This window comes from Haliaeetus albicilla, chromosome 21 (genome assembly GCF_947461875.1).
Source record: "Haliaeetus albicilla chromosome 21, bHalAlb1.1, whole genome shotgun sequence".
Classification (NCBI taxonomy): Eukaryota; Metazoa; Chordata; class Aves; order Accipitriformes; family Accipitridae; genus Haliaeetus; species Haliaeetus albicilla.
Window position 1 is genome coordinate 4391346 of NC_091503.1, and position 13536 is coordinate 4404881.

The 13536-nt window shown below is 37.6% G+C and overlaps 1 protein-coding gene across 1 annotated transcript in view; it reads right to left on the minus strand.

Annotated features, from left to right (window-relative positions):
- Positions 1 to 2856: 2856 nt before the first annotated feature.
- The window catches only part of MARCHF11 (membrane associated ring-CH-type finger 11), a 32472-nt gene continuing 21792 nt past the window's right edge, over positions 2857 to 13536 (minus strand). The window contains exons 3-4 of the mRNA XM_069808890.1: positions 11361 to 11553; positions 2857 to 4198 (exon numbers count right to left, since the gene is read on the minus strand). Of these exons, the coding sequence (XP_069664991.1) occupies positions 3876 to 4198; positions 11361 to 11553 (516 nt within the window). The 3' untranslated portion in view covers positions 2857 to 3875. The remainder of the gene's footprint in view (positions 4199 to 11360; positions 11554 to 13536) is intronic.

Sequence of the window (13536 nt, forward strand, 5' to 3'; positions counted from 1 at the left end):
GAAGAGATGTCTTCAGGGGAGGCCTAACATCAGCCTGCCAGGACCTGCGAGGGGGTCATCGAGAAGAGAGAGCCATCCACTTCGCAGTGGGGCACTGTGGGAGAATGAGACACAACGGGCATAAGTTGGAAGAGGAGGAGAGGCAGGATAGAAGGAAATACTTTTTCACTCTGGGGACTGGAGCTGGCTGCCCAGAGAGGTTGCACAGCTTCCATCCTTGGGGAATTTTGAGACCTGACTGCTTAAAGCCCTGAGCAACCTGGTCCGACCTCAGAGCTGACCCTGGAGCTTGGACTAGATGCCCTCCAGTGGGTCCTTCCAACCTGAATTGTTGTCTATGATTCATTCTATGAATATTTTAAAACTACCTTGAACTTCCAGCTACATTTATTTGTGATCTATTTGTGCCCTTGATTTCTTGTTCTTCTTAGGCTTGTTCTTTGCCTAAAATAAATTTTATTCTGCAATGTATTAACTGAGAACAATAACATTCACTCTCTACTTTTGTTAAGCAGAACAAGCCACGCTCTTCTAATTTCCTCATGTGAAATAGAGTCCCTACTCCTTTTTCATCCTAATATCCCCTCTCTGCACCCGTTCTGATTTGAATTCATCTGTCTTGCATGTAGGTGATCACAGCACTGCAGTACTGCACAAATCCAAATACAAGGTCAACGAAGAAATATTCATATCCTGCACTAGGCACTCTCAATGCTGGAAACATTCCACAGGACAATACAGCCATAGATTTCATTATTTTTTTACACCTGCGCCCTGCCCACACTAATCCTGTCACTGTTTATCATTTCTGGATCTTGCTTTCTACGTACAGACATACATAAATGCAGACATACGCAAAATTATTGTGCCATAGAAATTATTAATGATGACTAGTCCTACCACTAAAAAGGCTTTTCTGATATTTTCCCTAAACATTTCTCTCACTACTAATTTTCATTACTCTTAATTGGACCTTTTTTTTTCCTCAGAAGCTGTTAAGTGTTCTAGACCCAGGTGTCTTTCAAATATTTGTACAGAGAAATCTTGTCCTCTCTTAAATTAAAATGTTGATCTTTTCTGGTGAGTCATTTTTTTCCAGCACCCTAATTATTTGGATGTGAACAAAAAAGATTTATTTACAACAAAATGTTTTCATATCGCTCTCAATTTTGGTTTTAGGAACCTGTAAAAAGACCACCGAAATAATCTTTAAATCCCAAAGATCACAAGTACCTAAAAGGTGTGAGACATAACCTTTTAAGTATCTTGATCACAGAATGCCTTACTCTCCTTGAATTACAAATGCTTTTTGAGATCCTAACTCTGATCTCAGTTTGGTCACGTGCAGTTGTGGTTCCTTCTGGGAAAGCAGGCTTCATTTAAGTAGTAATTAAGAAAAGTAATTCCCAGTCATACAGCAGGTTTCCCCAGTCAGTTTCTCTCATCTTCTGTTTCTCCACAAATTCCTCCTTTGGGAAATTGTTTAAAGACAATCTAGAAGTGAATTGTCGTAGTTTCTCAATCAGATTGCCTGTTGTACATTGATAATTTGCCATGCAGGAGATAAATTGGGGGTTTTTGAGACAGCATTTTGTTGTTTGTGGCTTACGTACTGCTTTTCACATTATTGTTAAAAGAGCTGTGAGTCATCTGTAGATTTAGTAAGTAAGTGAAAATCTGAGCTTGTGAGATTGTAATGCAGAATGCTGAGCCCTGTGTAGAGTTCATTGGCTAAATGTTTGTGAATATATAAGTGCTCTTAGCTCCAATGCTTAAATTATTTCTGTCTATCTCCCTTCCAAGTGTAGTTACAGAAGCCTCCTGTGTCTGGTCTCGGCACATGAGCTTCTTATAAAGGGAAGGCATGCACTGAGTCCAGCACCATCCTGTTGATCCCTGAGGGGGAATTTTCCAGCCACAGCACGTCAGCTACTGCACAAAATAACTCTAAAATTTTTCAGCCATTGGTTACAACTTATTTTGAAACAGAAAAATGTTGAACTGTGTACTGGGTGCAGGTGCCCAGGTAGGGGAGGTGGGGGGGGTCGGTCTCTGTGAGGGGAGGCTGGGACTGTCCCATGGCAGACACAGCCGGTCCCAAGCAGAGATTCCCTTGTGAGCCTGGAGAGATCCTGGTGGAGCAGGTATCTCCCTGTAGCCCCTGGAGAGACAGCGGTGGAGCAGGTATCTCCTGTAGCCCGTGGAGAGGACCATGCTGGAACAGGTATCCACGCTGCAGCCCATGGAGGACCCCACGCCACAGTAGGTGGACATGCCCTGAAGGAACCGTGGCCCGTGGAGAGCCCGTGCTGGAGCAGGTTTACCCCGAAGGACTGCAGCCCGTGGGAAGGCCCCAGGCTGGAGCAGGGACAAGTGTCAGGAGGCCGGAGTGGCAGAGAGGAGCCGTTATGGACTGACCGCAGCCCCCCACCCCCCTGCGCTGCTGGGGGTGGGGAGGAAGAGGAGTCAGGAGTGAAGGCGCGAAGCTGAGCCTGGGAAGGGGGGTGGTGGTGGAAGGAAGGTGGTTCAGGTTTTGCCTTTGTTTCTCACCATTTAACTCTATTTTAATTGGCAATAAATTAAATTAATTTTCCCCTTGTTGTCTCTTTTTTGCTCGTGATGGTAATTGGTAAGTGATGCCCTTGTCTTTGTCTCAGCCCACAAGCTTTTTCATCTTATTTTCTCCCTCTGCCCTGTTGAGGAGGGGGAGAGAGCAGCTGGGCAGGGATCTGACAGCCAGCCAAAGTCAACCCACCACAAGTTTTAAGTAAGCTAGCGCTCTCAGAGTCATTTCAGCCTTACTTTCTCATTTTGATCCTCAACGGACTTAATAATTAACTTGGAAATTATTTCCACTTCCATTTGATTAAATTATATTAGAATTTTTGCCATGAGACAAAAACAGAGAAGCAAACTTCACAGCACTGATTAGCTATCATGATAAAGATGAATACTGGCTCATTTTTAATATAATGATTCATTACCTGGCAAAATTAAGGCTCTGCGTTATTTCTACTTCAGTTTCCGCTAGGATTTATTATTATTCCAGAAGTTGTAATGTACTTTTCTTCTTTTTTTTAAAAAATACGGGATGCGAATAGGCTGTAGTTAGAATGGTACTAGAAATTCACAGACTGCTAAATTCAGCATCACTGCTTGGAAGGCAATGTCACTTCTGTGCACAGGCACAGCACCAGCACTCGGCAGATCTTAGAGACTCGTGACGAAGTGCAAGACTCTTCCCCTGCCTGTGTCGTACTTGTGTCTGACATCTTGCACATCCATGTGGGAGAGCTAAAAGAAAAGAAGAGTTCACATCTTCCCTTACGTTTTGTAGAACACCCACGGGACTTCCTGCTTAAAGGCAAGGGACAATATATCCCTTACTTTCATACACCTGAACTGAGCTACAAACAACAATAAAATAAAGACAGAAAAGGAAGAATACTTGACTTGTGTCAAGTTTTTTTTCTTTTTGGAAGAAGGTTGTTCAGTTTAATCCTCATGAAAGTGGGAAAAATAACAGTAATGGATTAAAGCCAGAGTTTAAGAAAATACATTTAAATATATTTTTTTACTTAAAAATGAGTTTCCTCATCATTCAAAGACCTAAGAGTTAAACTATATTGTATACACCTCAGGTACAAATTGACAAAAGATCTAATAAACCAGACTATATAAAAAGCAAGAGACTTTTTTTTCCCGAAAAATGTATTTGTGTTTTAGCTGATCATATAAAAAGCATTAAATTTTTAAAAAATGTGTATATATTTTTTCAAGTGTTAATGGTTTCACCATTTATCGTAACTACATTCCGAAGTCCTGTAACATCAGAGCACATTATCCTTAGCTGTGTAGCACAGTGAGCATAATCTTTACACTGAGGTCACTCTCATCACTACTTCCCCAGAGCCGTTATCCTCTGACGAATCTTCCTGAGGTCTCATGCGGTTGAACAGATGTAACAATACATAGCCACACTGAAATCTTGGTGAGGTTAACTGTGTTGGATGAACTAAACTTCTGTTTCTCAGTGCAGTCAGTGGTAACAACAATGTCCTTCCTGCTGAGGATTCTCCTCGATTGCTCTCTTCTATGTCTGTGGCTTTATCATAATTTAACACATCCCAGTGTAGATTGACAGCCCTCCAACGCTTAAATACTCGATAAACAGATGCACCTTCATGTACTATCAGTCCTGAAATTAAGAAAATTTAAAAAAAAAGTTTGTACAAAATGTCAATGAATACCATTTTGAGAGCAAATAGAGATGTAGCACATTGTAATGAATGTGGCAATTGCCAGAGCCTATTAAATTACTTATAACTCTCATAATTCAAATAAATTGTACATACAAAATATAACTGGTTATTCATGTGTTTAAGATTGGGAGGGGGGAACATGCAGAGGTAATAAAATTGTTCTGAATGAAAGCTCAGCATAACCAAAACTGGAATAATCTGAGCATACCTAACTGAATAAAGTATTTAGATTTAAGTAAATCAATATAAAATAACCTTACTGGCAGATTTTTAAATTGACTGTTTATTTTATCCTTGTTCATAGTAAGTACTATTTATTTACTGAGATTTGTACTGGTTTAAGTAGATCTTTAAGTAGATTAGCCCTTCTGTAATGAGCAGGATGGTCTTAAATTTGTTTAAGAGTGTTTTGTAGAATTCAGTACAGATACAAACAAATGTAACTGTTTTCACATTCTTAGTTCAACTTGGGAGCACAGAAGATTTATGAAAAACTGAAACAGCTGTTAAGTATAATGACTTTCCTGTCTTGCTTCAGTAGAGCAAGAAGACATTAAATGTTACTATTAACTGTGATGAGCATGGCAAGGATGATAGGCTTTCTTCTTTCCCTTCAAAATTCAGTAGACAAAAGTTGAGAAACATCTTTTTTGTTAAGACCCAGGAAATCTTTTAAAGGGTCCTTCAAGGAAAAATGCAGATTATTTGGAGTCCTCAACAGACCAATCTACTTCTGAACTTCCATGTAGCTAATATTTATGCTTATTGTATGCATTCAAGTAATTTATTTACTTAAATGAAATCCTTAATTTTTCAGATGTATGCATATGTATTTATACACACAGTCTTTATGTGTAAGCATTTCAAATATGGATTTACTGGGGATACACATGAGGCTTCTTACTAGGTTTTTTTTTTCTCAACCAGCCTGGTAACTTACACAGTTCTGAGCAATGTCACATGTTTTCTCTGGCTCCCTGCTTTGGGAGGAGAGCAATCTGCCTAGCCCAAAACATTTATAATTTTTTTGTCCAGTGTGTTTCTTGCCTGAAATCTTCCTATACATGGCCACATCTATAATATGATCTGAGGTGTCATAGGTTATAGTCCTTTATCCCAGGAGATTGCATATCACCTGTTCCTACACAACAAAATTGTGATTTAAGTGTCTGAGGTCTCTCAGCATGGTTAACTGATGCCAGAAAGGAGACATTCAAAGAAAGATGACACAAGCAGAAAGGATGATAAAAGCATTTATATGAACAGCAAACCTAGATTCAAGTGCAATGATTTGCAGATAGCAATGCCTACTCTAACACATTTCTAAAGATCATTACACTGAAAGATGGAGAAACACAAAGATTGCTTTCAGAAGGACATGATAGCAAATGTAGCATCTCTGTAAGGCTTTCAAGTTGCCTAGAATTCGTTGAAGCATCCGATACAGCAAAACTAACACAATATAAACTAAATTAAATGTTAAATATTCTAAATGTATTTTGTATCGGCATAGCATTTTAGTGGAAAATTTTCTTGATTGCAAGATGTCTATCTTCATCTTGTCAGATATGTATATATATATATATATAAAGCAACCTGTCCTAAAAATTTAGCAGCCATGTTAATATATAAACACAGTTTCAAGACTGGCCATATTGGCTTAAAAACGATAAATGTGTTTGATCACATACAGAATCTACAGACCAAATAAGCCATGGTTTTATTGCTGTGACAAAGATCCCCCCCTTTTTTTTCTGTTGGATTTCCTATAGAATGATAAGGGAGATGAGCACCATTTTCCCTCTACCTGTCACTGGATCATAGTATTCTTTTGGCCAATTTCCCTCAAGACTGTGACGAAGCAAAATTGAGAGAACCTATTTACCCTGATGTAAAGATTTTTGATACCTGCCTGCACTCCACTGGAACCCGAACAACATATTTCAGAATAGAGAAGGAAGCAGTTGAGAAAGGGTCATTGAGGTACATGAAGTACATTTAAACAGTCAAAAGTATCCTCTCAAAATTAAGTCAGAAAAAGTCGTAGGATGACTTAGGGAGCTCTTTTTTATTGTTTTTGAGCTTTCAGGATTTATTGAAATTATGTTTTCAAAGTTTTTTCAACAATGGCAAGAAAAGATGTTTTCTTTAAAATGGAAGCTCTTAGTCACATATGCTCTAAAAGAACTACCGAACAAAGGATCAAATATTGCAAGGCTTGAAATAAAGTTGTCAGAGCTGGCAATGCTGAAGGGGAAAAGGAGCACTTTCATAATTCCTCCCATAAAAAGCTTTATTTCCCATCTGATAAAACTACAGATTGAAAAAGACCTATGTAGAAGAGGCAAAAGAATTCCAATAGATCTTTTGTCTCTCTGAAAGATATTTTCCGGTGGGCAGGGGAAAAAAGTTCTCGGCACCAACAGTTCCACGACCACAAACGAGAGGAAATCTGGGTAAGGTTTAAATGCTGGAGATTTTCCAGATCCAGACAAGTTCCTATGCTCAAAATGTAAGTAGTTAGTCACTAAAGTGAAGCTGGAAGAAAATGCAAAGGGTCTCCTTGTTCTTAAGAGTTTCACAGCAATGAATGAGGATATGAGAGAGAAAACAAGGATAAATCCATGAATAATACTGACTTGTTCCAAATACCATGATTTCAGCAGCACAGAGGACATAGTTGCACAGTCCTAGGGAAAAAAAAAAAATTACTTGTTTGGCCCAGATGATCCCAAGAGGATGTGTTAGACGTCACTACTGTTAGCTGTTCTGATGGTCTGACCAATTAGTAGCTACAAGGAACAGAGTTCTGGGATGATAGACCTGGCACAATGTCCTAAGGCTCTAAGAAGACTTACTTTACCTTCAGGATTTATTGCTAAGATGTAGGGATTGTAGTGGGATCCAGACAATAGGATTATGGAGAGATCGTAATTTTCTTTTCTTTTATTGCCAAGTACCATGAGATTCTCTCACTCTATCCAAAGGATTTCTTACCCTGAGTCACAAGACCACTTGAAATTTTTCATACTGAATGTCTTTACAAGCAGGCAACTTGTCTTAGTTCTTTCAGATTTGGTGCTATTATGTTCCAACATTGTCTTATTTATCACACTAATCTTACTTATAATCATTTAGGAATGGTCCTCCCAGAAACATCACAAACTTTTACCAGGCAATAAAAGACCCTTTGCAGAAACAGACTTCACCACTGGACAAAAGGCCATGTCGTAATACTGTTCTAGGGCCCACAGATATAAAAAAATATGCAATAAATTGCTCAAAGCATTAAAGTGAAACATGTCCACTCTAAAAATAGCATGTAACTCTTTCTAAGCTATTTAGAATTAGATCTAATGAGAAAAAAAAAAGACTTTCTGAGTAGAGAAATATTAAGCGCAGCAAGATGTGTTAATTATAAGTAACATCAGCCTGTACATTTTTACAACTAATGAGTTACACAAATGTTGCTACGCATCAAGTTCCTTGGTGGGGAAGAAAGAGGCTTTCAGAGGGCTACTCACACCTCACATCATTGGCTCCTATCTCTTACTCCCTTGCCATAGTACTACTGGCACCACTCATGTTCTAGTGCAATGTTACAACTGCTTTTCATGCTCTGTATGAGCTGCACTGTTCTGGGATTGCAAGTGAGATATTATTATTTGTGAGAGATTTTGTTCATGTTAGAACCATTTAAGACTAGCAGTTATGATTATATTCCAGTGAAAATATATAAAATTATATGACTTCACTGTTATGAGAAATAATTGCTAGGTCTACAAAGTAAAATGGCAAAGGCTTGGTGTACTGTTCTTCAGTGGCTAAATAAGGGGTTTATATTATTAATTCCTTTCATATTAACTCATGAACTCACTCCCTTTGGTAATCCCTATGTGGATGGTCTGATCCTAGCACTATCACTGCAGTAGCTCAGGGTTTCACAGGCAGTAGTTCTACTTGATCAAAATGTTCAACATTTGCCTTAGGAAAACTTCTACCATCAGCAAGTTTCAAAGAGAAGAGCTTTATGCCCAGCTTAGATGCAGAAAAGTATAAACTAGTGACTTGTAGGGTTGAAACTAACACTGATAAGTAAAAACGATTCTGTTTGTTAGGAAGAATTCTGGAAATATTTGGCGTAGAACGAGGAGAACAATGGATACCAATAAAATGTGTACACTGGAATGAATAGAATATTATATTGGTGATCTTTAATCTTTGGGATATTTCTTTTGGTGATAAGTAAAACAAGACCAAGAATTAAAATACAAGTTACATGTAATTTACTTGATAAGAAAGTGGGTGGTATGCTACGTATGGTATATAAATCAATCATTGGGAAAACAAGACATGCAAGTTTTCAAAGATGTCATATAAATATGTCAGAACCTTTAGGCAAACTGCTTTTAAAAATAATGACAACAAAACATCTCAAAAAGTACAGATAGTTACACTTCAAAAATGACTAAAAATTTTCATAGTCTATGCAACGCTATAGGGAGGCATAACTGAAGGCAATTGGAGTAAGTCTTGGTCATACCACCAGTAACTTAAGCACTTGTCTTGAAATATGTGCTGCACAGGACAACCCTTATGTCTGCTTAGATTTTTCAGTGAAATAAAGAGAGATTCCAGTGGGAGTATAGGTATTCACTACTCACTGTAAATCCTGTTGAGAACTAAGATAATACCATGGATGACTAAACACAAATGAGAGGACAGGAGATACTAAGTAAGAACTGTGGCTGGCTGTCAGCATTACAAGCTTTATGATGTAAGAGATTATATATAACATGCAATGGTAAAATCATATGTTAATGCCTTTGGGAAGACATCAGCATAATGGAGGGTTAGTTTTTTTAAAAATCATTCATAAGTAATAATTACATCCCTCTATTAAAGAACTTTTTGAGTGTTTGAAATAAATTAAAATTATCAATCTAAAATCCCTCACTTCCTGATGAAAGAAAAAGATACAATTGAATAAAGTTGAATATATTAATAAATGTTTTCAGGAGTTACAAGAACTCCTGGTCTTACAAGCTTACAGAATGCAGATTAGTTGAAATTATATGCAGAATAAGTGGGCTGAATGGATCTGGATCATCAGAATTCTGCAACTACCAAACCTCCTTTATACAGCTTTCCGAATTTCCAGATACAGTTTAGTAAACTGTTAAGTCATATCTGCACTGAACTTTGTAATTACAAAACAGTGTCCAAATACATTTAATTATAGTCATTTTTACATAAAAATTCCCATGTATTATTTATGGTAAGACTATAAAATATGCATTTATGTAATTACAGGCAAGTAATTTTATCTGGTGGGTGAAGGCAGCTGCATGTCTACTTTGCTCCTGCGTGGTGCCAGTTGGGCTAGAAGCTCCATAGCCATGTGAGGTACATCTTAGTTCAGTAGCTTCCAGTCCAGAGGTGCCTTGAGCCTGGCTGGCTTGAAAGGCAGCTACATAACTGCATGTTCCAATCTCTTGAAGGCTCGCCTTCCAAGAGTTTACTTCTACAGATAAAGACACTGATACTTCTGATCACTCACAGATGTTCTCAATTGTTTTTGAGATTAATTTGGTTTAGGCATTTTAACAGTCAAACAAATGGAAAGAAATGGAAATAGTTTGAAATAACTGGTTATTCCAACTAGTTGATGCATACCAAAGTAAATTTTTTGCAATTGTACTCTTTGTGAAAAAAACAAACAGAATTTCATTCAAATGAAATGTTTAGAATACCTGAAGCACATTTTGTCTTCAATTCATGCTTTTTTAAACAAAAGCAAAAACCTCAATATTGAGTGTTAAGCCAAAAAAAGTGGTATTCAGGAATCAGCATGTAAGAGGACATGTAGCTGAGCCCTTTTTTTTGTTTAAAAGCTGAGCACTTGCCCAGAGTATTAGAGACCTAGCTTCTGTTCATTTTTCTGTCTGAGAAAATTTGGATTCACAGAAGAAAGCCTGTGTTCTAAATATTCCAGAGTGGGCTTCTCCTAGAAAAATTACAAAATAAACAGAACTGGTAATCCACCTGAAATGTAAATACCTTTACAGTAATAGGATGGTTTCAATAAAAGATGATACGGCTTTATGGTTGGAGCAAAAGCCTTGATATTAGGAATCACTCTGTTTCATTGCACCTTATTGAGCAGAATTCAGCACTGTCCTTCTGAATTCCCATATATGAGATTGGGATAACATCAACATCTATCACTCAGGAATCTCAAAGCAAACATCAGATAGCATTTGACTTCTGTATTTTCTTGGAATTGTGATTCTAAGAATGTGGTTTAATATTTACTACAATTATTGAATTTTCCCTGCAGATAATCATAGCTATTCTAACAATCAATTCAAGGTTGTTTTATCAAACAGTAAAGGGATTTCTATTTAAATATTTCTGGGTCCAGTGTATTTTCAGAAATTTCAAAACTGGTCAAAAGAGCTTTGCAGTAAATTGCATTTTCTTTTATAAGATTTCAGCTAGAGTTAGATGACTTGAGACTTTTTAATAGTAAAGCAAGTTACTATAGTTAGTACTAGTAGAGTGTTTCATAACTGTTTATGATGTACAAAGAACTCATGCCTGTCTTCTCTGTTCTCCTCTATTACTAGCACAGTGACCTATATAAGTCTGAGGAACTTAATTTTGGATATATAGTTTGATGACCTCTTCAAGGGCTGCTTCTGCGCTTCATGATGGTACAATCTAATGCAAAGTGGCATCAGTAGAAGACATGACAGCACATAATTTTACTAATAGTTTTAATAATGTTTTTGTCATTTTCATCCATTTAACTTCCTGAACTACACTATTTTTTGCGATTTTTCAGGAAATTGAAACTGATCCTGTTCTCACCACTAAGATCTTGGAGAGAAACTTTGATGAATCTGACAGTAAAGCGTCTTTGGTTCTTCTCTCTTTGCAGTATTTGTAACACTGTAAAAAGCAGTATTTGCCAAAGGTATTAGCTGAGAATAAATCTGCAAAGAACTGGAGTGATCAATTAGAGTGACCAGTTAGAAAAATAGTTATAGTCAGTCTTAAACCACAGTCTGTGCTGTTTAAAGATTTTGAGCTTACCTATGCATACTAGATCCATAAAACCATACATTCCATAGCAGATTTGAAAAAGGATGTCCTTTCTTTGCCATACTGCATAAGGGCTGAAGGCTGACCATAGAAGCCAAGTCACACTTGCTACTAAGAACAGAGATCCTAGGATTACAGCAACCATCTGCACTTTCTCAACCAGTGTTATAGTAATGCTTTGCCACTAAAAGAGAAACAAAGTTGTATAAGATAAAAAGTTATTTTCTGTGATTGTACATTCAACTCCACTTTTTTTCCTGAAATCAAAAATTATTTTAATATTTATACATATCTTCATAGATATTTACTAATATCCTTGATACTGACATTTTACATCTTTTTTTTCCTATTTCACTTTTAGTTAAAGTGAAACTAATAGTTGCTTCCCCATCCCCTTCAGCATCACTATCATCACCATCTAGCTGTGAACTTCAGAAGAGTTAATGGTTTTATTTGTTTTGAATACATAGGCAAAAAAAGATTTAGTCTTAGGAATGGAACTCAGCCTTTCATATTTGTAGGCTAATGAACAGAATAAAAAAAAACGTTGGGAAGACAGTCTTAAGTATGTTTTATGTTAGTGTGACAAGTTGAAAGTGACAACTTTCCTTTCTATCCTGCCCCCCTAAAATCTGAAGCCATTTTCCACTTTCCTGCTGCCCATCAGAGAAGTTCCAGACATACCAAGGGAGTTGGCTTTCTCTGCGTAAACCAGTATTAACACTACAAAGAGACACCTGCAGCCTAGTGTGGAAGCAACCTGAAGACTCAGGAGAAGCCCTAAATATAGGTAGCACAAACATTTCTTTTCAGTGCACCCCGATTATGTCCACCTTTCCAGGGAAGGCTGTATCCTCCGTATGTGAGGTGGCTCAGATTTAAGGTGTGACAAGGTTTAAATATAAAGGAGTATGCTTACTGAATTCTGTCAAGATAAGAATAGAAATAAAATTCTGTTAAAACAGAGTCACAAAAGCAAAACACAGCATAAAGAAAAAAGCATTCTAGATTACCCTTAACATATATGGTCTTTCTTGGCCATAATTGTCCAAATTAACTTGGCAGACTCCCCAGTCTAGCCCCATCACCTATTCCAGAGCTAGTATGCACACTTTGTAGACTGCCCTCTTTCCTGTTCCTAAGTTTGACCGTACCTGCCCCCTTCTACAGCTGCAATAGGGAACAGGGGGAGAAAGCTACTGCAGTAAGGGCTTTATTACCTCTTTTCCCATCTGGCAATATTTTTTCTTTTTTTCCTGTTACTTTATGAAAGCTTTCTCTTGTTACCAGCAGTTGGGTACCCAGTACTGTATGACCACAGGATGATGATAGAATAGTTCAGGGTGCAAGGGGCTGTGGGAGATCTCTTCGTTCACCTTCCTGCTCAAAACAGGGTCAGTGATGAGATCAGACCAGGTTGCTCAGGGGTTTATTCAGTAACACCTTGAAAGCCTCCAAGCATGGAGACTGTTCAGCCTCTCCGGGCAACCTGTTCCACTTCCTGAATGTTTTGCTTAAAAAACATTTTTTCTCTAAATCCAGTCCGATCCTCTTTTGTTCCAGCTTATGCTCTCTTCCTCCCACCAAGTACCACTGTGAAGAGCCTGGGTGAGCAATGAGGTCCTCTGGCCCTTTCTTCTCTTTCAGCTTTTTCCATTAACTTTTCTACTGTTGCCTAATTTGCACATCTGGTGCTGCATACCTTCTCTTGTTGCAGCCTTCTGAATATAATAGTACAAAAAGATAGCTGTATAACAACTTGTACATTGTCTATCTTGAAACACTATCCTTTTATAATGAACTTATTAAACTCATACTAGCTATTTCATTGAACTTCAGGGTATGGAATGGGGCTATTCATATTAAATAATACCCTTTTTATGGTAAACCAACTATGGATACTCATTTTCTTTGTTAGAATTTTTTCTTATAAGGTCAAGGAAGGTCATTAACAAGTAATGCGTGACAGAATGGTGTGAGCTTCTCATGACTCAGATATTACTGGTATACAGGATTTAAATGTTGAGACTGAATTTCATAGAACTCTCTTGAGACTTATAGGGTTATGTTCAACAAAATTATTTTTCATTTCTCAGCTGAAGCCACATAGTGTGACTTGGCAGAAAACTGTCAAAAATGCTATTGGTTATGTATCTCTTTCTATCTT